This window comes from Miscanthus floridulus, chromosome 10 (genome assembly GCF_019320115.1).
Source record: "Miscanthus floridulus cultivar M001 chromosome 10, ASM1932011v1, whole genome shotgun sequence".
NCBI lineage: Eukaryota > Viridiplantae > Streptophyta > Magnoliopsida > Poales > Poaceae > Miscanthus > Miscanthus floridulus.
Genome location: NC_089589.1, coordinates 118941312 through 118967087, shown reverse-complemented (window position 1 = coordinate 118967087; position 25776 = coordinate 118941312). Strand labels below are relative to the sequence as shown.

The 25776-nt window shown below is 43.4% G+C and overlaps 4 protein-coding genes and 1 long non-coding RNA gene across 5 annotated transcripts; 3 read left to right on the top strand and 2 right to left on the bottom strand.

Annotated features, from left to right (window-relative positions):
* Positions 1-1112: 1112 nt before the first annotated feature.
* Positions 1113-2122, bottom strand: LOC136485728 (uncharacterized). The gene is made up of 4 exons (XR_010766533.1): positions 1996-2122; positions 1642-1915; positions 1354-1572; positions 1113-1270 (listed from the first exon to the last, which is right to left on the bottom strand). It is a non-coding gene; the product is annotated as an uncharacterized lncRNA (long non-coding RNA).
* A 1412-nt stretch (positions 2123-3534) lies between these two features.
* LOC136485490 (disease resistance protein RGA5-like) lies at positions 3535-7385 on the top strand. The gene is made up of 3 exons (XM_066482359.1): positions 3535-4555; positions 5034-6983; positions 7080-7385. The coding sequence occupies exons 1-2, from the start codon at positions 3762-3764 to the stop codon at positions 6970-6972; spliced, it is 2733 nt and encodes a 910-aa protein (XP_066338456.1). The 5' UTR covers positions 3535-3761; the 3' UTR covers positions 6973-6983; positions 7080-7385.
* A 6852-nt stretch (positions 7386-14237) lies between these two features.
* On the top strand, positions 14238-17914 carry LOC136485489 (disease resistance protein RGA5-like). Its single transcript, XM_066482358.1, has 3 exons — positions 14238-14399; positions 14551-15366; positions 15575-17914. Exons 2-3 carry the CDS (start codon positions 14561-14563, stop codon positions 17493-17495), a joined length of 2727 nt encoding a protein of 908 aa, XP_066338455.1. The 5' UTR covers positions 14238-14399; positions 14551-14560; the 3' UTR covers positions 17496-17914.
* An 866-nt stretch (positions 17915-18780) lies between these two features.
* Positions 18781-19149, bottom strand: LOC136489418 (vesicle-associated protein 3-1-like). Its single transcript, XM_066486061.1, has one exon. The coding sequence runs from the start codon at positions 19147-19149 to the stop codon at positions 18781-18783; it is 369 nt and encodes a 122-aa protein (XP_066342158.1).
* A 2693-nt stretch (positions 19150-21842) lies between these two features.
* LOC136485488 (disease resistance protein RGA5-like) lies at positions 21843-25468 on the top strand. Its single transcript, XM_066482357.1, has 3 exons — positions 21843-22161; positions 22316-23131; positions 23343-25468. The coding sequence occupies exons 2-3, from the start codon at positions 22326-22328 to the stop codon at positions 25261-25263; spliced, it is 2727 nt and encodes a 908-aa protein (XP_066338454.1). The 5' UTR covers positions 21843-22161; positions 22316-22325; the 3' UTR covers positions 25264-25468.
* The last annotated feature ends 308 nt before the right edge of the window (positions 25469-25776 follow it).

Below are 25776 nucleotides of genomic sequence, written 5' to 3'. Positions count from 1 at the left end.
TGGAGAATCCCAGGTTTAATTATCTAAGGCATGTTAGGTTTAATTACCGAAGGCATGGTTTAATTACCTAAGGCATGTTAGGTTTAGTCAAAGAAAACTATGTACCCAGGTTCGGTACCTGTAGTCACATGCCATTTAATGTGTTTCGTGTGTTGATTTCTATAATATCGTATGTCGTTAACTGTTTTTTGCAGCACGTGTTCAAATAGAAATAAGTCTGTATCATTAAGCGGAATATTAAGACCATTGATAATGAAAACAACCACATAATGAAAAGTTAGATACTATGTCATATTACACAACATATTAATAGTATAACTAAGTGCCGACAGTAGACAAAGGGGCAAATGCACTTCCAAATCCTCAATCTGAAATGTACTGAGTAAGCAACTCATCATCCGAGTACCAGTCCTCTACTACAACCCTGTTGCTGCGGCTAGGCTCAACTGCGTTGCTCTCACCTGCCTGTCGCTTGTAGTAAGTGGCCTCCGCTTCGTCTGCGGCCTAAGTGAAGAATGCGTCGTCATCCTCCTCTGCCTGTAAGCCTGCCTCTGCTAGGGCGATGAGCTCGCTTAGTCTGCCAGTGTCGTCGTCAGCCTCCTGCGCCTGAATGCCCGCCTCTGCTAGAGAGATGAGCTCGCTCAGTCTGCCTGTGTCGTCGTCAGCCTCCTGCGCCTGTATGCCTGCCTCTGCTAAAGCAATGAGCTCACTCAGTCTGCCAGTGTCGTCCTCATCCTCGTCTCCATCATCACACAGCACAATCGATGATTGAACGGTGCGACCAGCTCATGATCTATGGGCATCTAACTTCTTCTCCTCATATCTTGCACGAGCCACCTCTGCAGCATGTTCTCCGCTGCAACCAATCCCTTGATGTATAAAATGCAATCAGTTAGCAACTCGATAATATTACATTTAAAACCAGGCAACAAAAAAAGGTTTTCAAGCACTCACTGGCACATAATGTAGCAACATGCTCGTCCAAGACCTGCATCTGTACTCTTGTCTCCTCCCTTGCCTCATTCTTTGCCCTCTCCTCCTCTAACGTCGTTCGCCTCTCCAATCTCCATTTGTTAAGCCCAACATCGATCGGGTTATAAATACCGCGCTGTCTAGCAAACTCACACATCTTTTCTTTGTGATGTTTAACGAATAGGTTGACGTAGTCAGGTCCATATCCCCTCTTCCGTGCAATTACTTGCCTCTTTTTCAGTTCATCCAAGAACTTAGCTTGACCATCATAACATTCCCAACTGCATTTCCTAGTACTCTGTTCAAAACAAATATTATATCATATATGTATTAGGAAAACAAACAAAATACGATTTCATGTTTACCAGAATTATAACAAACCTCATCATACTCAATCATATGGCCGCAATAATGACCTATTCCAAGCTCCGAAGGGACTAGGCCATAGTTGGATTTTACACCACATTCGCACATGACAGGAGGTGCTTTGTAGATTACACGTTCTTTCTTCTTTTCCTTAACCCTCCGCGGTTCTTCCGGCCATTGGTTCTTAGGACCATACAACCACTCCTTGAAACGACACTTCGCCATTGAATACACCTAAATAATGAGACATTAGTACATAAACACATATAGCTCAAGATTTTAACACATACACTTTGCACTTACTTCATGCTTGTTTGGACACACAAACTCCAACGTATTCTCAGGGTTTATCACAGCTCGATCTCCGCAATCGCACAGAGGAGGTTCCTCGAGTCGTCTAACGGCGGCTAGGTGCTTCTCCTTAGCCGTCATTGCCGGAGGGTTAGGGGGGTGGAACCCACCGCTTGAAGTGCTCACGTGGATGTCTCCCTCTAAACCAATCGTCGAAAAAGAGGTACTTAGGATCAAACTTTTCTGCACCATCGATCCACTGAAAGAAAAAGCACCTCTCATGGTCCTACACAACGAGATTCCAATAATATATTAGTACCATACTTAAACAAATAAAGAAAAAGGATAGTACAAATAATTTCTTACATTAAACCGACTACATGTGTAGAAGCAACGCGCGGCTGTGTCCGGATGTTTCGATTGAAAAACATGGGCCGGGAAACCACAATCACAGTTAGGGACAGGAAGGTCAGGGGGAACAGGGGCATCTTTGCTAGACGCATCGGGGTATAATTCGCGAGGACGACCCCGTTTTCGCCAAAACTCCTCCCGAAACATTTCTTGCATCTAACAAATGGGATGCAATTTAGCAAACATAAATAAAAACATCACAACAAAATATCAATGAGAACCATAACTACAATACAATCAATTTCGTTATAAGAACCAAAAGCAGTTAACATTATACCCTAAATCTAGGGTTTCTCATTTCATCCACAACAATAAATCCATAACATAACTACATGCGGCTTGGTTTGCTAGCATTTTTCACGCTTTGAAATGAACCTACGGTTATATAATACATATATTGAGGGATACAATGAAACCCTAAGTGATGACGATTCTTAGGTTCAAAAATCCGACTAATATGTACCGAATCTATACGAGAAAAACAAGGAGGTGAGCGAGTATACCTTGCTCTCGAAGATCTACGGATCAAATCAAGGTTTTCAAGGTCCAATATGTCGATTCGTGAGGTAGGATGAAGTGGCGAGAAAAAAACCCGAGGAGAAAGAAGAGGAAGAACGCTCAGGGAAGAAGGCTGGGCGGGGGTTAAATGCAGGTAGCTCGGCGCCAGAGTGAGTGGCGCCGAGCTCGGCGCCATCCGCTCTGGCGCCGAGCCCCTTGCAGGCCGTTTGCCCGTGGCCAGGAGCTCGGCGCCAGTCACCGTGGCGCCGAGCTCGGCGCCACTCACTCTGGCGCCGAGCCAAGGGTCCATTTCTGGAATTCTTTCCGCCAGGGGTCTATTTGAGAGAAACTTTCGAAAAAAGGGCCAAAAAGTAAAAAATTCGGTGGTTAGTGCATCCATCCATCTCCAGCCAGAAAAAAGGGAGTGATAGGATACAGACATATGTCAGTGTGAATGTAAATGAGGGTGTGTTTAGTTCCTCCCAAATTCCCGACTTTGATACTATGCAAAAAAAAGATTCCCCATCACATCAAACTTGCGATACATGTATGGAGTACTAAATGTTGACGAAATAAAAAACTAATTGCACAGTTTGGTTGTACTTTGTGAGACGAACGTTTTGAGCCTAATTAGTCAACAATTAGACAATTATTACAAAATAAAAACAAAACGCTACTGTAGCTACATGGCCTGAGACCGAACCGGAACATCACACACATGACAGAAAAGTCTCTGGAGGAGTGTTTGGTCTCACGCGGTTTCCCAATTCCCACACCGTCAAAGGACAAGAGGACAGGACTGTGCCGCAGGTAGTTGTCAAGTGTAGTAGTGGCGTGGACCCTGAAGTCCTTGATGCCCAAAGGTCCTTACATAGACTATTCTCTCTCAGATCATTGGCCAACGATCCTGCCGTTGTTTTGATTTTTATACTCCCGTCAGTTCGTCCTGCCGTTGTTTTGATTTTTACTCCCGTCAGATCGTCGTCCTGACTAGGGCAGCGTGTACTGTGCCAGCAACAAGCAGCTGCCTGGGTACAATTTTCAACCAGCTCTCCACAACCTACCGGTGAGTCCAAGGCTCCAAGCTCGGGCTCTGTTTTGTTCTGTCCTTATAAGTTGCATCTCACTGCACGCACAGGCACGACCTGTGCAGTTGAGCACAAAGCCACAACCACACAGCAACCTTGCCCCCTTGTGCTCGATCGCCCAGGGACAGCAGATCCATGGAGGTTGTGATGGGGGCATTGCCGGGCGTCATCAACAGGCTCGGTGACCTCCTCGTTGGACACCTCAACCTGCACAAGACCGAGAAGGGCGAGATAAGGTTTCTACAAGTTGAGCTGGAGAGCATGCAAGGTGCCCTCGAGAAGCACTCAAGCACACCGGCAGACCAACTAGATTTCCAAGACAAGATCTGGGCTAGGGATTTGAGGGAGCTGTCCTATGACATAGAGAACACTATCGACACGTTCATGGTGCACGGCAAGAGCAGTGAGTTCACCTGGCCGCATAGCTTTAAGGAGTTCATTGGTAGGAGCTATGATTTGTTTTCACAGTTCCAGGTTCGCCGTAAGATTGTTAATGAAACCAGAGATATCAAGAGGCGTGTCATTGAGGTGGGCGAGCGGCGTGAAAGATACAAGGTCAACAATGATGTCCATAAGCCTCCTGCAGTTGATCCTCGTTTATTGGCTCGGTATGAGAAAGTGACAAATCTTGTTGGTATGGATAACGCACGAGATGAGGTTGTCAAGATTCTGATGGGAGGAGATGAAACGTTCAAGAAGCAAGGTGACATAGTTTCCATAGTTGGATTTGGAGGCCTGGGAAAGACTACTCTTGCAAATGTTGTGTTTGAAAAGATTGGAGCACAATTCGACTGCTCTGCATTTGTTTCGGTGTCTCAGACTCCTAACATGGATAGATTGTTCAATGACATGCTATGTCAGCTTTCCAAGACAAGCAATGCAAGCACCAATGTTATTGACAAACTAAGACAATTCCTTGAGAATAGGAGGTATGAGCACACCACATTATATATACCGATAACAATTTATTTGTCTATTGCGTTTTCCCTTTCTTTTTCATGAAATTGGCATTTTAGCGCCCAATATATATATATAGCATATGGCTTGGCAAAATACCATTGAAAGTTCTAGTATTTGATAAATCTACTACACCAGGTCAAGGAAAAAAAACTAATAACAAATGACCTACATGTCCCAGTTAACTGACATACCAGAGTCAACTACTACTCCTCACGCATTAATGTCATGGTTTCCAGTGGAAAGATAGCAAAACATCATCATGTGTTACTTTCTTAGATATATTGTGAAGTGGAGACTCTTGAGGTTCATAGTACTAATCTAGCTATTCCTTTAACAGTTTACAATTTTTTATTTGCTGAATCAGTACCCTAGTTAGTTTAATTTACACATCACATATATAGGAAAAAAATGAACTTTCTACCTAACTTGCTATTGCCATATGCATAGGTACCTCATAATCATTGATGACATATGGGATATCTCAGTCTGGAAAATGATTAAATGTGCTTTGCCGGAAAACAATGGTAACAAAATTGTCACAACCACCCGTGTTCTTAGTGTCGCAGAACAAATTGGTGCTTCCTATAAGCTGAAACCCCTTTCTATTGACAACTCTAGAAAATTATTATACAGAAGAATATTTGGTGAGGAAAACAAAGACAATTGTGAAGATGAGGAGTTGTTCAAAATATCGGATGGAATATTGAAAAAATGTGGTGGTGTACCCTTAGCTATCATTACAATTGCTAGCATGCTGGCTAGTAAAGGAAGAAATACATTGATGTGGCACAAGGTGTACAAGTCAATTGGTACCGGACTAGAGACTTGTCTAGATGTGAAGAATATGAGAAATATTTTGTCATTCAGCTATTATGACTTACCATCCAATTTAAGGACTTGCTTATTATATTTAAGCGTGTTCCCAGAAGATTATGCAATCGAGAAAGATTGTCTGATATGGATGTGGATAGCTGAAGGTTTTATCCAATGTCAGAGGAAAGGGGAGAGCCTATTTGAACTTGGAGAGGTTTACTTCAGTGAGCTTATCAACAGAAGTATGATCCAACCCGTGTTTGATGGGTACAATGCCACAATAAAATATTGCCGTGTACATGATATGATTCTTGACCTTATTTGTTCCCTGTCAAGTGAAGAAAACTTTGTTGCTGCATTGAGTGACGTGGATCACACATCTCCATCTCCATCTCCATCGAAAAAGATATGGAGGCTATCCCTCCAAAACAACAAGGTACATCATGCTCCACACTGGGATACTACGAGCATGCAACAAGTGAGGTCAGTTATTGCTTTCCCATCAGCTTTTCATCTAATGCCGGCCCTTCCAAGGTTTAGAGTCTTGCGTGTACTGGATTTGGATGGTTGTGATCTTTCACAAGGTGATTACAGTCTTACATTCATTGGAAATTTATTTCACTTGAGATACCTGGGACTAAGGCGCACACGTATCTCTGAGCTTCCTGAAGAAATAGGAAACATGCGGTTTCTACAAACCTTGGACATAAGGTGCAATGAAGTTTGCTTACCATCGGCTGTTGTTCGGCTAAGTAATTTGATGTGCCTACGCATTAGCAACCGTACAAGAGTGCCAATCGGAACTATTGGGAGCCTCACGTCCCTTGAAGAGTTGTCAACTTTAAGCATCTACAACGACTCCATGGGCAGTGTAAAAGAGCTCTGCCATCTAACAGAGCTGAGGGTGCTGGATATCGTCTGCCAAACTGAACAAGCGGACACCACGGAGAAATCTCTGGTAGAGGTCCTATCCAAGCTGCAGAAAATCCAGAGCCTTGATATCTTGATCTACGGTGGTGATTGCAGCTTGGATGCTTGGGCCGCCCCTCCATGTGTCAGGAGACTGCGACTGGATAGATGCTGGTTCTCTACACTACCTGGTTGGATGAATCCATGTCTCCTTCAGGACCTCTCGTTCCTATGGATCTCAGTGAGGGTGCTGAAGCAGGAGGATCTCGAAATCCTCGGGCGGTTGCCAACCCTCAGCTACCTATATCTCAAGGTGGACCAGGAGAATGTAAGGGACATTGGGAGATACTGCATTAGTGAATGTTCATTCCCATGCCTGGTGTTCTGCAGCTTGTGTGGATTTGGAGGACCTGTGGTCTTTCGGCAAGGCGCTATGCCGAGGCTCAGAAGCCTTCGCTTCATGTTCCCTGTGCAGGAGGCTAGGAAAATCACAGGCAACAGTGGTTCTCTTGACTTGGGCCTCGGGAACCTGCCGTCGTTGCAGGATGTCATCGTTCGTTTCCGATGCGAAGGCGCTAACAAGGAAGAGGTGGAGGAAGGTAGGACTGCGTTGAGGAGTGCGGCACAAATCCATCCCAATCGTCCGGTCCTCGAGATATACTGATGAAGATACAGGTGTTGCTAGCTCCAGCCTCCAGCTGTTGTTTCTCTGCTTCCCTTCTTTCCCACTTTCTTCTAACGTTAATTTCCTCTGTTTCTTTCCATTTTCAGATTGCCAATATCAGAAGTACAAGATAACCTAACCACTGCTAGTAAATGAATCAAAAATGCTATACAACACACGTGTGTTTTATGAAGAAAAAACACATGGATTTTTTCTCTCTTTTTTCCCCTGTGATCACCGGCTCCTGAACCTGTCGGGCACTTGGACCTGTCGGCCACGATGGCGCAGTGCGTGTCCACGTCGTTGGCTCGCATGTACCAGCCGAGCATCTCGTCCAGCCAGCCCCAGTCGCCGATCCCGTACGCGGCCACCATCTCCTCCATGGACGCCTGGAAATCCACGTACGGGCTGCGATTTGTGATTTATGCTGCGATTTGTGATTTGTCCTTTCATAGAAAAAAATTATTTTTTTATAATCTGTGGATCTATGATCTTGTGATTGTCTAGAGGTAGAAGAATACTAGAGGTAGAAGAAGGATGGAGGTATAAGGAGGATGGAGGCTGTTGGATCTTAATTCTATGGTGCAAAAAAATTAATGTGTTAAAACTACATAAAACGCATGGTTGTTGAGTAGACAAACACTTTTTTTATCAGTTTCACTCTCAGCCGTATAATTGATGGTTTAGTGAAAGGCATCTTGGACCCCCTCATGTCTCTATCGTCTATTCACATCTTGCAATTCACTCGATTCCCATTGGGGCTCTTCGATCGAGTCTGCCCCTGATCCCAGCCTGGGGTGACGGCGGGCGTTTGGATCCTTCCGGTCAAATTTAGCTTTGCTAAAAAAAAAACCAACACTGTTCAGGTCACATAGGATGTTTGATGTCAATTAGGGAGACTAAACATGAACTAATTATAAAACTAATTGCATAAGCCAGGACTAATTCGTGAGACGAATCTATTAAGCCTAATTAATCTATGATTAGCACACACATTGGCAAATCATGGACCAATTAAGCTCAATGAATTCGTCTCACGAATTAGCCACGGCTTATGCAACTAGTTTTGTAATTAATCTATGTTTAATGCTCCTAATTAGGCTCTAAACATGCTCTTAGGTGGAAACCAAACAAGCCCCTGTATTCTTAGGAGTAACTTTGTCGTAACTTCAAATTGATATTCAATGGATCACACGATAGGTTATATAGTGGTTTGACTCCATCACTGCATCACATCTCAAGTCCTCCACTACCTTCAGACAAGTCTCTCAAACACATAATAAATGATATATATATATATAAACCTGCTTATATACAGCCTGTTCGCTGGTTGATTTCTGGACTAATAAGTTCGACTGGTGCTAGTTTGTTGTGAGAGAAAAACACTGTTGGCTGGCTGATAAGCCCTGGCTGAAACCAACAAGCGAACATGCTAATAATCTCAAAGACATGAAACAAATTTGATGAGTTGTAAATCACTCATCACAAGGTTGAACACCAGCTAGTTTATTCAGAAAAACCTAATTAAATGTGACATGGTAACTAACCAATCATGAAACCAAAGATTGGATTAGCTTCTCCAAATTCATGTAGGACGACACCCTTCTCTAATGCTCCATTTGTCTTGGCCTTCAGCTCCTGAGCCTTCCTCCTCTTCTCCCCTATGTCGCCCTGATCATCAGCCTCTCCAAGGCCTTCGCCACGGGTTTTATTCTAGAGAGGTGATTTTTTTTTTTGTCTTTAATGGCATGTGCTCTCACCACCTTCACTATTGAATTTGCATTGAGAAGTGTGCTCACACATATCTTAATATAGATTCGCATTGAGATGTGTGCGTGCACACTTCTCAATACGAATGCAATAATGGAGATGGTGAGAGCACATGCCCTTAAGGGCACATTTAATTTAACTTTTGTTCCATACCCACCTCCGCCTTGACATCCCCTATGCTGCCGTTGAGCTTACCAGCACTGAGGACATTTTCTGTTGGCTTTGTCACGCCTACGGATACCCCACAACACCAAGCACGTCCATGAAGAGCCTCTCGTTGAGAAACTGCTCGGCGAAAAGCGGCCAACTTGCCATGGGCATGCCGGCGGCAATGGCCTCCAGAGTCGAGCCCCACCCACGCAGTGCATGAAGGAGCCGCCGACGGCGCGGTGAGCTAGGATGGCGACCTGAGGAGCCCAGCCTCGTGTGTCATGACCTGTGGATCGAGATGAGGTGACCGGCACAGCGAGACGGGGCCTACGGCGACGACGGTTTTGCCGGTCGCCATCCTAGCTGCCGTTGAGCTTACCAGCACTGAGGACATTTTCTGTTGGCGATTAATGGTCGATGCAATCCAACAAAAGATCTGTATGTATGTGTACTTAGCAGTGCCGCTGGGGTGGTACTACAAACTGGAGTCGTAGAAAACCATGAAGTAACAAGTACCGATGATCCTACTCCGCGTACACGTAATCAGCAACACAAGCTAGACGTGATTTTTCGAAGGATAAACAATCTGAAGAATTGGGACCGGGCACGTTGTACGTGATTCACAGAACAGAGCATGCCGTCAGCACTATCGTATCCAGTAACCCTCATTGCACACCGAAACAGAGCCAGCTTCGTAGTCGCAATAATCTGTCACTAAAGTACCCATGTTTAGTTTTTGTTTCCGTGTTTGCATATTCATCAGGCCGGTACAGTGGCCTACGCCTACCAGTCCCCAGGGGGAAGATCCCAGGTTGCCCTGGCCCCGCATCATTATGTTTTTCACGGAGAAAATACCCTGCTTTTGTATGTTGTATACCAAGTACACCTAGCCCCGCATCATTGAGATCAGCAAGCGGCAGTAGTAGTTTCATCAGCAAACAAAAAGTTAATTCAGTCTTCTTCTTCTTTTTTGCGAGACTCATAACGCTCACGTACACGAGCACACACTCACTCCTATGAATTTGTCGACGGACACGTCGTATACCATTGAAAGAATAACGCCGTTAAATCATAGAAATAAATCTAGAAAAATACGAGCATCCGTGTCAGATCGGAGACTTAAATCTGAGTGGGCAGATTCCACCACAAGGAACCCAACCAGCTGAGCTATGCTCAATTCGCTACTTCAGTCGTTTGTTGGGTATACGAACATTTATGTCTCGTTTGGAATAGCTTTTATGAGCTGTTTATATGTCTAAAATAAGCTAAAACTAGAAGTTAAATGACATGATTTTTACTTCTTCTAGCCACATGTCAGGATCGTTCCTGCGCATAGTCCGGCACCGGATATTGATACGCCGATACAGATCTAGTATATAAATATATTAAAAAAAAACAGAAGCAGGTATCTACTCAAACATTTTTCACTCTAGCAGAACAATCAACAAATAAAATGGCTAAACATAGACACAAATAGAGATAGGTAATCCGATAATCCATCAAAGATAGCATAATACTTGGTGTTACAAAGATTAAGGTCTCAACGATTAGAGATAAACTAGTCCATCAACCCATGCTCCGGCAAGGCTAGAATCTTAGGAGACATAAGCATATTAGTTATTGTTTAATATATTTGGCTTATAAATGTTACTTATATAAATTTGTAACTTTTTCTTTTGTTCATTTAATTTATAAATATATGTACCATAGTTTATGGATATTTAATTATTGTTTGCAATAACTTATAGTACTATTTAGATGTAGAATTAAGTGATATTTTTATTTTTTATAACAATTGAGGTTGATAATTGAGATACAAATTAAAAGGTATTACTTTATGTTATCTTTCGTAATAGCATATATGAGTAATTTGAATCCAAACTTAGGGGTTACTTTGCATTAACTTTCATAATAGCAATGTGGGAATTTATAAAAGATATTAGGGGGTTATGTTAAATTGTTTTTCATAATGGTAGAAGTGCGTAATTTAGATATAAATTTATTTAATTTATTTGAATTATCTTTCACAATGACAGAGTTGGTTAATTTAGATATAAATTTAGGGGGTTAATATAAAATATCTTTCATAATAGCAACAGTGGGTAATTTAGATATAAATTTAGGTTGTTATTTTGAATTATTTTCATAATGGTAGAGTAGATAATCTCAATATAAAATTAGGGTTTTCCTTTATGTATTTTTCATAATGGTAGAGTTGGGTAATCTTTTATAAAACAGAATAGATCCAATGACTATTATTGATTATGATGATGAGATTCTACCAAATTAAGGGCTAGATGTTTATGATTATTTTGAGAATTTCTAGACTTATCTCTTTTTATAGCGCATCCGGTGAGAATTGACGTGGAGACTCAGTTGGGGCCTCCAAAGTGATTGTAAGATGGTAGAGGTGGGTAATTTTTTTTATTATAGAACAAAATCGATCCAATTATTGTAATTGATGATGACAATAAGGGTATACCAAAATAATGGCCAAATATTTTTAATTATTGTTATAATTTTAAGGATTTGTTTTTTCTAGGGCGTCTCTGAGAATAAACCTGGAAGTACGATGAAAAAAAGGACGAATGACAAACTGGCGGTTTCCTATTTCTTCATCGTTGACAAAAATTGTGTCCTCTTTTTCTATATATATAATAATTGCAGCCTGACACATAGCATGTAAGTTGTTTCATGGTGGGTCTCTGATATTAACCTTTAACCTGATTTTTGGGTTAATAAATTAATGAACGTGATGGGTACGGCCGTTCATTAATTAACCTAGTGCCATTCACCAAAAAAATAATTAATCAAGTGAACGTAGTTGGTGGGCCCCCAAGTGATAGTTTTAACGTCAAGATTTTCTACGTAAGGTTAATATATCTAGCTTTTGTTAATAGATTAACCAGCAATAAACGTGATGGTAATTTCTCCCGAATAATAAGATTTTGGGCTATCATTTAATCTATAATAGCAGAGGTGGGTAATTTCTTAGTAAAAAATGGATCCAATGGTTATAAATAGTTAGCCTTTTGATTTGTTTGTTGGATCTTTTTGATTAATGTGAGAACTTTTAGTATTAATATTTTTCTTAACGCGTGAGAATTAACGTTGAGCATTCATTGGAGCCTCTAATTAGTAATAGGAACTTTTAGTATTTATCTTTTTTCTTAACGCTTCTGGTGAGAATTAACATGGAGCTTTTGTTATGACCTCTAATTAGTAATTGTAAGATTTATATGATGTATTTATGTAGTATATAATACTAATCTAGAATATAGCCGCTTGATTTTTGTCCACGAGTTTGTCTATTCACCTATAATCTTCTACTAACAGGTTTGAGATGGATTATAGGATTTCAGTAATCTATTGGTTGAATTATTATAATTTGACATACGGCCTGTTCGCTGGTTGGTTTCTAGGCTGGTTTGGGTTGGCTGATGCTGGTTTATTGTGAGAGAAAAATACTGTTGGCTGACTGGTTTGGGCTGGTTGAAACCAACAAGCGAACGTGGTGATAATCTAAAGTATTTAGAACACCTTGAGATTATTTTTTTATATATATAGTTACTATATAATCAGAGGGTGAAACAACCAGACGCCTAATCAAATGATAGTCCCACACCCTACCTCCGGAGATATTTCAGTCACACTTTTTCTTTATCAGTTTCACTTTCAGCCGTATCTGATTGATGTTCAGTGAAAGGCATATCTTGGTTCCCCTCATGTCTCTCTCGTCTATTCACAGCTTGCCATTTCACCCGATTTCCCTGGGACATCTAATTATTTGCCACTCTTACGGAAGTCGTCTCTCCGATTGCAACTTTATGGTGGCAACTAAAAAATATCTCAAAAAATAGTAACTCCTCTAATATTTTGTCATTTTTGCTGACGTGGCATGTCAGATCAGCCAGCCAGCTTGGGAACGGGCCATTGACGCTCGAAGACCGAAGGCAAAAGACCATTCTGCCCCCGCCGTGTATTGCTTAACCAGCGCCGTCTCCTCCCATCTGCTCAGTCCCAACTGTTTTGGAAGGATCTCAGGGGCTAGACTGCAAATATAGTTTGACGGGACGGTTGAATAGCCAACAAAGATGACGTGGCTGCTGACCGAGTACGTGGCGCATGCTGATTGGAAGATAAAAAATGATGTGGCCTCAACATGACTTTGGTTGACCAACGGTCAAGATGAAATTGTGGCCGTCGATCTGGAAACGGATGGCCGAGAGGAGCCTCTGCTCTGGTTGTCTTCACAGCAGCAGGGACGTCGGCATGGTGGTGCTCCCGTGCGGCGGGGGCTCGACGGCGTCGGCCGGGTTGCGGCTCCGGTGGCCGGGGACTCGCGGCGACCGGCGGAAAAGGAAGAGGCGACCGCGGCGTGTACGCTGGTGGTCCTCTTTGTCAGCAGAATGGCTCGGGGTGGTCTGGAGACGACGAACGACGAAGAGGTGCGTGCGGACGGTGGTGGCGGAGCTCGGTGGAGTTCGACGATGCGGCCACGGATCGACGATGAGGAGTAGCGGGGTGAGCTCGTGGCGACCCTGCGGTGCCGGCGAAGAACCGATCGAGTCCAGAGGTGGTGGGAGGTGGGAGATCACGAGCTCGAGCCGTTCCGGCAATGGCGGCGACGGCGAAAGTTGGGGGTGCTGGCGCGGGAGAGAAGTTGCGGGGAGGGGCGTAGGAGCAGCAGCGTGCACTTGCGACCTCGTTCCAGTTTTTATAAGGAGATGAACGAACGTGGACGGGAATGGAGCTCAGTTCATTGCCATCAATGGCGGCCGGAGTAACAGACAGAGGAAATGGAGGAACGTCCATTTGATGTAGGGATATTGAAGAGCAACGTTATAGCAGCACTATTGTGGAATTTAATTGCCGCAGGAGTAAAGGAGGTGGGCTCTTTGGAGCTCGGATTCTCCGTTAACGGGGAAGAGAGAGAGGGAGGAATTCCTGACGGAGGTTGAAGACAACATGACAGGTGGACCCGCCCTGGCAGTGAGCAGGCCGGAGAGAACCGTTGGGACTGAACAGATGGGAAGAGACGGGCAGAATGGTCTTTTTGCCTTGGGTCTTCGAGCGTCAACGGCCTGTTCGGCTGATCTGACATGCCACGTCAGTAAAATAGTAAAATATTAGACGAGTTACTAATTTTTGAAATATTTTTATTTTTTGAGATATTTTTGTAATTGACATTATAAAGTTACAATAAAAGAATGGCAAAATATTTGACGAGTTACTATTTTGAAATATTTTTATTTTTTAGGATATTTTTATAGTTGACATTATAAAGTTACAATGAGAGAGGCGGGGCAAATAATTAGATGTCCCGATTTCCCATTGGGTTGGGGCTCTGCGATCGAGTCTGCCCCTGATCCCCCAGCCTGTGGAAATCAATAAGAAAAAGAACTCAGATCCGGCGACTGGACTGTGGCTTCCATCGATTCAAGCTAGCGACGGTGGCTCAGATCCGGCGAAGAGCTGCCGTGCCGTACGCATCGCCGGGGACACCGGTGAGTTCACCGAGCTCGCTCTTTCGCTCGCCGCCGTTCTGTCTCAAGATCAAGGACGTCGTCGCCGACATTTTGGTTTCTCTAGAACACCAGCGCACGCACACGAGCACACAAATATATACACAACCATTTTATACCTGTGCTCTAACAGGGACGGATTCATGGAGGTTGTGACGGGGGTACTGACGAGGCTTGTCTTCAAGCTCGGTAAACTGCTGGTGGGCGAGTACAATCTGCAGAAGGGGGTGAAGGGGGAGATCATGTTCCTCCAACCTGAGCTCCAGAGCATGCAGAGCGCCCTCAAGGAAATCTCAAAATCTCCATCAGACCAGCTTGACCATCAGGATAAGATCTGGGCCAGTGAGGTGCGCGAGCTGTCCTACGACATAGAGGACAGCATCGACACATTCATGGTACGCTGCGAGGGCGGTCAGCTCGCAGCGCCGAGCGGCTTGAGAGGGTTCATTGATAGGAGCCTTGATCTGCTGACAAGGTTCCGTGTTCGCCGTCAGGTTGCAATGGACATTAGAGGCATCAAGAGGCGTGTCATAGAGGTGCGTGAGCGGCGGGAGGTGTACAAGATTGACGGTGTTGGAGCTAGGCCTGATGCTGTTGATCCTCGGTTGTTGGCTCATTACACAAAGGTGACAGAGCTCGTTGGCATCGATGACGCTAGAGATGAGCTAATCAAGGTTCTGACTGATGGGAGCGAAGCGTCCAAGCAGCATGGCAGGGTAATTTCCATTGTTGGGTGTGGAGGCCTGGGAAAGACAACTCTTGCTAATGTTGTGTACCTGAAGATTAGAGCACAATTCGATTGCTGGGCTTTTGTTTCCGTGTCTCAAACTCCTGACATGAGGAGATTATTCAGGGGTATACTCTCTGAACTTGGCAAGGACATCAACGAAGAAACACTGGATGTGAAGCACTTCATTGATGCAATCAGGAAATTCCTTCAGGCAAAGAGGTATACGAATGAATAACACAATAAATCAATAAGGCTAGCCGACAATTTTATATGTATATGAATGTTGTTTTCCAGTGTTAATTTACACCATATGTTTCACCATATTTTACCATAGCAGTAATCATTGCACGCACAAAGATTAAGTTGGTACTTAGTCCAAAAAAAACGAATCTGAATTTGCTTATGAATACCTTTGTTATGTGTACAGGTACTGCATTGTTATCGATGACATATGGGATATCTCAGTTTGGAATATGGTTAAATGTGCTTTGCCTGATAACATGGATGGACATGTAATTATCACAACTACCCGTAATTTCAAGGTAGCTCAAGAAATTGGTGGTGCTTACAGCATGAAACCCCTCTGTCATGAAAGCTCCAGAAAATTATTTTATAGAAGAATATTTGGCAATGAAGAAAAATACAAATGTCCTGATGATGAGCACCTAACAGAAGTATCTGATAGAATATTGAAGAAATGTGCCGGTGTGCCTTTAGCTATCATTACGATAGCTAGTTTGTTGGCTAATAAAGCAAGAGACAAAATGGAGTGGCTCGAGGTGTACAACTCTATTGGTACCGGACTCGAGGATAGTACAGATGTAGAGAATATGAGAAAGATTTTGGCATATAGCTACTATGATCTGAAATACCATCTGCGGATTTGCCTACTATATTTAAGTATGTTTCGAGAAGATTATGCAATTACAAAAAATCATTTGATATGGATGTGGATAGCTGAAGGTTTTGTACAATGTGAACAAGGGAAGAGCTTATTTGAACTTGGCGAGTGTTACTTCAATGAGCTCATAAACACAAGCATGATCCAGCCTGTGTATGACAGGCATGAGGCCATGATAGAACATTGCCGTGTACATGATATGGTTCTTGAAGTTATCCGTTCCCTGTCAAGTGAAGAAAATTTTGTCACCATATTGAACAATGAGCACAGCACATCTCCATGGAAAATGTTTCGAAGGTTGTCTCTTCAGAACAGCATGGTACACCATGATAGCACATTCCCTAGTATGAGCATGGTACAAGTGAGGTCAGTTATTACCTTTTCATCTGCTTTTGATCTAATGCCGGCCCTTGCAAGCTTCAGGGTTTTGCGTGTACTAAATTTAAAAGGTAGTTATCTCCCACAAGGTTGTGATCTTAAGCATCTTGGAAATTTATTTCACTTGAGGTATTTGGGACTTGAAAGGACATATAGTAATGAGCTCCCAGATGAAATAGGAAACCTGCGTTATCTACAAACATTGGACATAAAGGGAAGTAATATTGGTAGCCTGCCATCAACTGTTGTTCAGCTAAGACATTTGATGTGTCTTTGTGTCGACCAAAATACAAGAGTACCAAATGGGATTGGGAGCCTAACAACACTTGAAGAGCTCTCAACGTTATACCTCTGCGACGAATCCACGGATATCACAGAAGAGCTGTGCCATCTAACTGAACTGAGGGAGCTAGAACTTTTCTTCTGGAACAACACCTTGGAGAAATCTTTGGTGGCGTGCCTATGCAAGTTGAGAGAAATCCAGAGTCTAGTTATCTGGGCCTCTGGTGGTGAATACAATTTTGATGCATGGGTTGCTCCTCGACATGTCCGTAGATTGCAGCTACAATCCTGCTGGTTCTCAAGGCTGCCAGATTGGATGACTCCTTCCCTTCTGTGCCTCTCCTCCCTGTGGATCAACGTGAGGGAGCTGCACCAGGAGGACCTAGAAATTCTTGGGAGGTTGCCAGCACTCCATCATCTGTATCTGATGTTGGACCATGAGAAACTCAAAATCCCTCAGAGATTCGTCGTTGGTGCTTGTTTGTTCCCATGCCTGGTAGATTGCAGGCTGATGGGATTTATGGGAGCTGTGTTCTTCCATCAAGGAGCTATGATGAGGCTCAAAAACCTTGCCTTCACGTTGTATGCAAGGGATGTGACAGAAATTGCGAGCAGCGATGGTAGTTGTTTCGACTTGGGCTTAGGCAACCTGCTGTCACTGAAGAATGTCATGGTTTACTTCCGATCCGGAGGCGCCGGCGAGATGGAAGTGGAGGAGGCCAAGGCTGCACTGGCCCATGTGCTTGAGATTCATCCCAACCATCTCGACTATTACATATGGGGTTGAAGGTTAGCATGCCACTGAGATGCATCCCACCCAAACCGGGCAGCCCTTGCAACTAACGACAGGAAAAGAACCTCGATCAGTTTCTCTCCTTTCTCTGTATTGTAATCTTTTCCCTGTTTTCCTCCACAAAAGAACCTCAGTATCTGTCGCAGGTTCAGAATAGTGATGGCCAATGGAAACAAGTAAACAACAGGCCGAACCCCAACCCCGCCCCCCCTCTTCTCGTACCGAACCCCAACCCCGCCCCCCCTCTTCTCGTAGCAATGATGTTATGGTTTACTCATTGCCCATAGAAATGTCACAGATCAGGATATACGAGGAGAGAAAAATGTACCGCTGTGACTGTAATTCTGGGATTTTTATTCAGATTGTAGCATTAAAAGAGAATTGGTGATATCTCACTTGTACCACCTAGTTTTGGCAAGCCCTCTTCTTCAAGAGATGGTTATGAATTATCGCATACCTTCAATTATTTGTGATTAGCAGATACAACTTTTTTTATTCAAAATTGAGCTCCCAGCGACGTTTTTTTTTTTTTGAAAATCACCTCCCAGATACCTGCAATATTTTTATTAGCATTTCAACCTCTAACCAGAATATGTTAAGTTTTGTGGTAACATTGGATCACAGTGAAACTTGCAGATATTTAAGGCTTGCATGTATAACAACAATGATATGGAGACAAAGGATCACTATACCTTTTGGCAACTGCTTCCTTTAGTTAGGATCTTCTTTTGGAACTGTTAATCTTAGGATAGTAACCCTCAGCAATTTTCAGAGGCCCAGGTATAGTGCAAGGACTGACAAGTCAAGGTATGGGCCCTGGTGGGCTTCTAACTATCGTGGGTCGTCCTGAGTACAGAAAGTGAGCAGCAACACAACTTGTATCGTGGACCTAAACCATCTGATTATATTCTTTGAAAGACAAAATGCACTATTCATGGTCGAAGAAAATTCAAACTAATCTCCAAAACGTCGGAACCGTTACAGAGTACAAACTCGAATATACAGCCTTATGTACACTGGCAATTCAAACAGCACCTCCAAATCAATTGCTTAGGTCCTCTTCCTTCATGTTTGCGCTTTTCGCAGAAGCCGGGAGTGGGATCATAATTCTTGTATCTACTCGATGTAAAGATTGTGATTTAATAAAATCCTTCCTTTATCCAAAAAAAAAAAAACTAGACACATAACATATTGACACACATTGTAGTGATCTCAATTCTAAACCAGAGCAGGGAGTTCTTCCGAAGGGGAGAAAAAACAGGGCAGGGAGTAAACAAGCTCACTCAAGGACAACGATCAAATCCACCTTATCAACCACTATACCAGACTTTTCGTCGAACATGTCTTCAGTTATATCTTCGGCTATGAGGTTCTTATCCACTCTGGTGCTCTCGACGTAGAACTGGGATGCGCCGTAATTGCATTGCTCTGGTGCCATCACCAGTGCTTGCAGTGTTATGGTGATACTACACTTGGATCGTGGTGGAACAATATTTTTGCTTGGCTGTGTGCGGTACAGAAGTGAGCTCGAGGTTGTAATTCTGAAGGCAAAGTAATCATCTGTATCATTAATCAGCTCAATTGTGCGAGTTATCGCCTTATTATGCTCATAGGGGAAATGCAGCTCCAGTGGCTCAATCTCAATCATGTCCTTCAACAATGGATGTTTCTGGGAGAAAATTTAGATATGGATTAACATGACCATGTACTAAATTTCTTACGGAGGACGATGTAGCAAACACCCTTACCTGATCAAATATAGATATGTTGGTATTATTATCTAATTCGTTGAGCTCATGGATTATGGAGTATATGGGAGGTCTTCTATTTCGTTCTCTGTGCAAGCACTTCAGTGCCAATTCGAGGCATTTATGCACTTGATGGTACCACAATGGTGTATGCTTCCCTGATTTATTCCACCTATGTTTCCATTTTCTAAGTACCTGTCATTTCAGAAACAAGGTTAGAATAATTCATGGACAAGGTTCATGCAGATTTTTTATGTGTCCTGTAGCTTCAAATATAGAAATAAACTCCCTCAGTCCTGAAGTATAATGAATTTTCAGTTGGCCTAAGTCAAACCATTCTAAGTTGACCAAATTTGTAGAGAAGAATATTAATATCTAACTTAAAAAGATAAACTATAAAAATATATTTCATGATGTATTGATGAAAATCATTTGATGCCATAAATATTAATGTTCTTTTCTATAAACTTGATTAAACTTATGACGGTTTGACATAGGATAACTGAAAATCAGGACTGAGAGAGTATACACAAATGACCTGGAAATATCAAATCAATACTAATAACTCCTTAGATTCAAAAAAAAAATACTAATAACTCCTTGGAGTTAAGGCGGAATCTCTCGGTTTCAAAGAGAGTTCATCTGTTTCACATGTAAAATTCCAACAAGTTTATGTGAATTTCATTCATTCCAAAGTGGGCCCTAAACTTGGACCAACCATTTCTTGCGTGTAGCACCCGGTTTTAAGAACAAAACCAGATACGCACCATATGTGAGCCCAGGAAGTCAAATCTCATATATAGCTACAAATAAGGGTAATATCAAAAAACAATGCTCAACACATAACATACTTAGTATAAAAGATATAACCTTAGACAACAAACAGCGGAAAGACAACTCCGATCTTCGGGTGAAGATTCCAATCCATAGGGACAACTGACCGGTTGATCACAAGCCTAACTCCTCCAGACTAGCAATCTGATACCCATCCGGGATTTTTCCAAAGATTTAAAAAATAAAGCAAGCGTAAGTACATGTCGTACTCAATAAATATAACATGAGGTTCAGGAGGTTCAAAAGGCTGATACTGGTTTAACTGCGATTAGATTTTAATGAGTCATAATTTTAGCAGTTGAGTAGCAACAAATTCATCACAAGCCCATATAAACACATGATCAGGTAAACATGAATAATGAATAGCATAAACAATTAATCATTAATGAGTATCTTTATCATCAGTGTTCATCATCATTAACCATTAATGATCATCTATTCCGTAAGGCTCAAAGGCCGTTCGTGACCGTGAGCACGGCTGATATATACCAGTTTTACACTCTGCATAGGTTGTACACTTTCACTGTGAGTCGTGATTTACCCTTTCGTTCGAGGTGGCCAACCTCTTGACCCACTACCAAGAAAGATCGGCAGAGTTCACTATAAAGCCTTTCAAAGATTCGTCTAACAAGTTAGGATTGCTAAAGGTTTCCCCATCAATAAGCATAAACTCCCCTCCAATGAGTGACTAACAAAATACAAAAAGCCAAAATGCACCGTCTTGGCAGGCAAAGGTCATGCCTGTCGGAGCCCCTCTTGCGCCATAAAGGTAACCACTAACAAGCTAGAAAATGTCCTTATACTGAGCTAAAGCCAGAACCATATAGCCCTCACAGCTGTACTGTAAGTCAACATACTCGTCTCGTTGTCAACGGGAACATCATTCACCACTAAAAACATAACGCCGTTAAATTCTGAAAAATTTGTTCACACGGAGAGTCAAATCCAGGAGCTGAAGTGCTACTAAGACTATTGTAATTATTAGGCTACACGCCGCATAACCTGAAGAGTTTGTCCTAGAGATTATTTTATTGGCAACTGCTCTATTACTCCTCTTTCAAAAAATCGCACGGATCTCAAAGCATCCTATCTTACTAATTAATTGTTTTTCTCAAATATTTTTCTTTTTTGGCCCAGCCCATCCAAGCCTAGCTCATGTCCAGTCGTGACCCACGCGAGCTCTGTTTGTCCCGTCATTGGCTTTCACCTTTAGCTCCGGCTTGGTGTGAGGCTCTTGATCCATGCACGCACGCACAACGGGCAAATGACTCCTTGCATTTGTCCACTGAGGCGAGGCAGCTGCGGCCGCCACGGTGTGGACACATGAGCAGCCGCTCGCCGCCTCTGCACTGCGAGAGGGGAGGCGACCGCGCCTATCATCTCCTTCGACGAGTAAACTGGGCTGCCACCGAACAAAAAGGATCCGGGAGTTAGATCTGGACACGGGCTGGGCTTAACAGGCTGGGCTCACGAGGGAATCCAGAGAAAAAAATAATAAAAAAATTAAATAGTTACATAAGCTGCTTTGAGATCCGTGCAATTTTTAGAAAGGGGAGTATCGGAGCGGTTCTCTTCTTTATTATACAGCTATATTATTACAATGATGATCCGAGGGTGAACACACCACTCATCGAATGGTGGTCCCACACCCTATTTCCGGAGATATTTCAGTCACACTTCTTTTATTGGTTTCAATTTCAGCCGTATGATGATCGATGGTTCAGTGCAAGGAATCTTTGGCCCTTTTATGTGTCTCTCGTCTGTTCACATGTTGCCATTCATCCCATTCCTATTGGGGCTCTTCGATCAGAGTCTGCCCCTGATCCCAGTCCCAGCCTGGGGCGGCACGGCAGCCCAATCTCAAAAAGCAAAAGGAAGTCAACGGCAGCACGGGCACTGAACAGTGCTTCCATCGATTCAAGCTAGCGACGGGCAGTCCGATCTGGCGAAGAGCTGCCGCGCCGTAGGCTCCGGCGGCCGGGGACACCGGTGAGTACGTTCTCCAAGCTCGGTAGCGACGGGCAGTCCGATCTGGCGAAGAGCTGCCGCGCCGTAGGCTCCGGCGGCCGGGGACACCGGTGAGTACGTTCTCCAAGCTCGGTCTTTCGCCGCCGTTCTTTGTCTCAAGATCAAGGGCGTTGTCGCCGACATTTTAGTTTCTCTAGAACACCAGCGCACGCACACGAGCACACAAATATATACACAAACCATCATATACTTGTGTTCTAACAGGGACGGATTCATGGAGGTTGTGACGGGGGTACTGACGGGGCTTGTCTTCAAGCTCGGTAAACTGTTGGTCGGCGAGTACAATCTGCAGAAGGGGGTGAAGGGGGAGATCATGTTCCTCCAACCTGAGCTCCAGAGCATGCAGGCCGCCCTCAAGGAGATATCCAGATCTCCGTCAGACCAGCTTGACCGCCAGGACAGGATGTGGGCCAGCGAGGTGCGCGAGCTGTCCTACGACATTGAGGACAGCATCGACACATTCATGGTGCGCTGCGAGGGTGGTCAGCTCGCAGCGCCGGACGGCCTGAGAGGGTTCATTGATAGGAGCCTTGATCTGCTGACAAGGTTCCGTGTTCGCCGTCAGGTTGCAATGGACATTAGAGGCATCAAGAGGCGTGTCATAGAGGTGCGCGAGCGGCGGGAGGTGTACAAGATTGACGGTGTTGGAGCTAGGCCTGATGCTGTTGATCCTCGGTTGTTGGCTCATTACACAAAGGTGACAGAGCTCGTTGGCATCGATGACGCTAGAGATGAGCTAATCAAGGTTCTGACTGATGGGAGCGAAGCGTCCAAGCAGCATGGCAGGGTAATTTCCATTGTTGGGTGTGGAGGCCTGGGAAAGACAACTCTTGCTAATGTTGTGTACCTGAAGATTAGAGCACAATTCGATTGCTGGGCTTTTGTTTCAGTGTCTCAAACTCCTGACATGAGGAGATTATTCAGGGGTATACTCTCTGGACTTGGCAAGGACATCAACGAAGAAACACTGGATGTGAAGCACTTCATTGATGCAATCAGGAAATTCCTTCAGGCAAAGAGGTATGAATGAATAACACAATAAATCAATAAGTCTAGCCGTCAATTTTTATATGTATATGAATGTTGTTTTCCATTGTTAATTTATGCCATATGTTTCACCATAGTTTATTGTAGCAGTAATTATTGCACGCACAAAGATTAAGTTGGTACTTAGTCCAAAAAAAAAAACAAATCTAAATGTGATTATGATATGCCTTTGTTATGTGTGCAGGTACTGCATTGTTATTGATGACATATGGGATATCTCAGTTTGGAATATGATTAAATGTGCTTTGCCTGATAATATGGGTGGACATGTAATTATCACAACTACCTGTAATTTCAAGGTAGCTGAAGAAATTGGTGGTGCTTACAGCATGAAAGCCCTCTGTCATGAAAGCTCCAGAGAATTATTTTATAGAAGAATATTTGGCAATGAAGAAAAATACAAATGTCCTGATGAGCACCTAACAGAAGTATCTGATAGAATATTGAAGAAATGTGCTGGTGTACCTTTAGCTATCATTATGATAGCTAGTTTATTTGCTAATAAAGCAAGAGACAAAATGGAGTGGCTCGAGGTGTACAGCTCTATTGGTACTGGACTCGAGGATAGTACAGATGTAGAGAATATGAGAAAGATTTTGGCATATAGCTACTATGATCTGAAATACCATCTGCGGATTTGCTTACTATATTTAAGTATGTTTCCAGAAGATACCCCAATTACAAAAAATCATTTGATATGGATGTGGATAGCTGAAGGTTTTGTACAATGTGAACAACAAGGGAAGAGCTTATTTGAACTTGGAGAGTGTTACTTCAATGAGCTCATAAACACAAGTATGATCCAGCCTGTGTATGACAGGCATGAGGCCATGATAGAACATTGCCGTGTACATGATATGGTTCTTGAAGTTATCCGTTCCCTGTCAAGTGAAGAAAATTTTGTCACCATATTGAACAATGAGCACAGCACATCTCCATGGAAAATGTTTCGAAGGTTGTCACTTCAGAACAGCATGGTACACCATGATAGCACATTCCCTAGTATGAGCATGCTACAAGTGAGGTCAGTTATTACCTTTTCATCTGCTTTTGATCTAATGCCAGCCCTTGCAAGCTTCAGGGTTTTGCGTGTACTAAATTTAAAAGGTAGTTATCTCCCACAAGGTTGTGATCTTAAGCATCTTGGAAATTTATTTCACTTGAGGTATTTGGGACTTGAAAGGACATATAGTAATGAGCTCCCAGATGAAATAGGAAACCTGCGTTATCTACAAACATTGGACATAAAGGGAAGTAATATTGGTAGCCTGCCATCAACTGTTGTTCAGCTAAGACATTTGATGTGTCTTTGTGTCGACCAAAATACAAGAGTACCAAATGGGATTGGGAGCCTAACAACACTTGAAGAGCTCTCAACGTTATACCTCTGCGACGAATCCACGGATATCACAGAAGAGCTGTGCCATCTAACTGAACTGAGGGAGCTAGAACTTTTCTTCTGGAACAACACCTTGGAGAAATCTTTGGTGGCGTGCCTATGCAAGTTGAGAGAAATCCAGAGTCTAGTTATCTGGGCCTCTGGTGGTGAATACAATTTTGATGCATGGGTTGCTCCTCGACATGTCCGTAGATTGCAGCTACAATCCTGCTGGTTCTCAAGGCTGCCAGATTGGATGACTCCTTCCCTTCTGTGCCTCTCCTCCCTGTGGATCAACGTGAGGGAGCTGCACCAGGAGGAACTAGAAATTCTTGGGAGGTTGCCAGCACTCCATCATCTGTATCTGATGTTGGACCATGAGAAACTCAAAATCCCTCAGAGATTCGTCGTTGGTGCTTGTTTGTTCCCATGCCTGGTAGATTGCAGGCTTTTGGGATTTATGGGAGCTGTGTTCTTCCATCAAGGAGCTATGATGAGGCTCAAACACCTTGCCTTCACGTTGTATGCAAGGGATGTGAGAGAAATTGCGAGCAGCGATGGTAGTTGTTTCGACTTGGGCTTAGGCAACCTGCCGTCACTGAAGGATGTCATTGTTTACTTCCGATCCGGAGGCGCCGGCGAGATGGAAGTGGAGGAGGCCAAGGCTGCACTGGCCCATGTGCTTGAGATTCATCCCAACCATCTCGACTATGACATATGGGGTTGAAGGTTAGCGTGCCACTGAGATGCATCCCACCCAAACCGGGCAGCCCTTGCAACTAACGACAGGAAAAGAACCTCGATCAGTTTCTCTCCTTTCTCTGTATTGTAATCTTTTCCCTGTTTTCCTCCACAAAAGAAGCTCAGTATCTGTCGCAGGTTCAGAATAGTGATGGCCAATGGAAACAGGTAAACAACAGGCCGAACAACCCCCCCCCCCCCCCCCCCCCCCCCCCCCCCCCTCTCGTAGCAACGATGTTATTGTTTACTCATTGCCCATAGAAATGTCACAGATCAGGATATACGAGGAGAGAAAAATGTACCGCTGTGATTGTAATTCTGGGATTTTTATTCAGATTGTAGCATTAAAAGAGAATTGGTGATATCTCACTTGTACCACCTAGTTTTGGCAAGCCCTCTTCTTCAAGAGATGGTTATGAATTATCGCATACCTTCAATTATTGGTGATTAGCAGATACAACTTTTTTTTATTCAAAACTGAGCTCCCAGCGACGTTTTT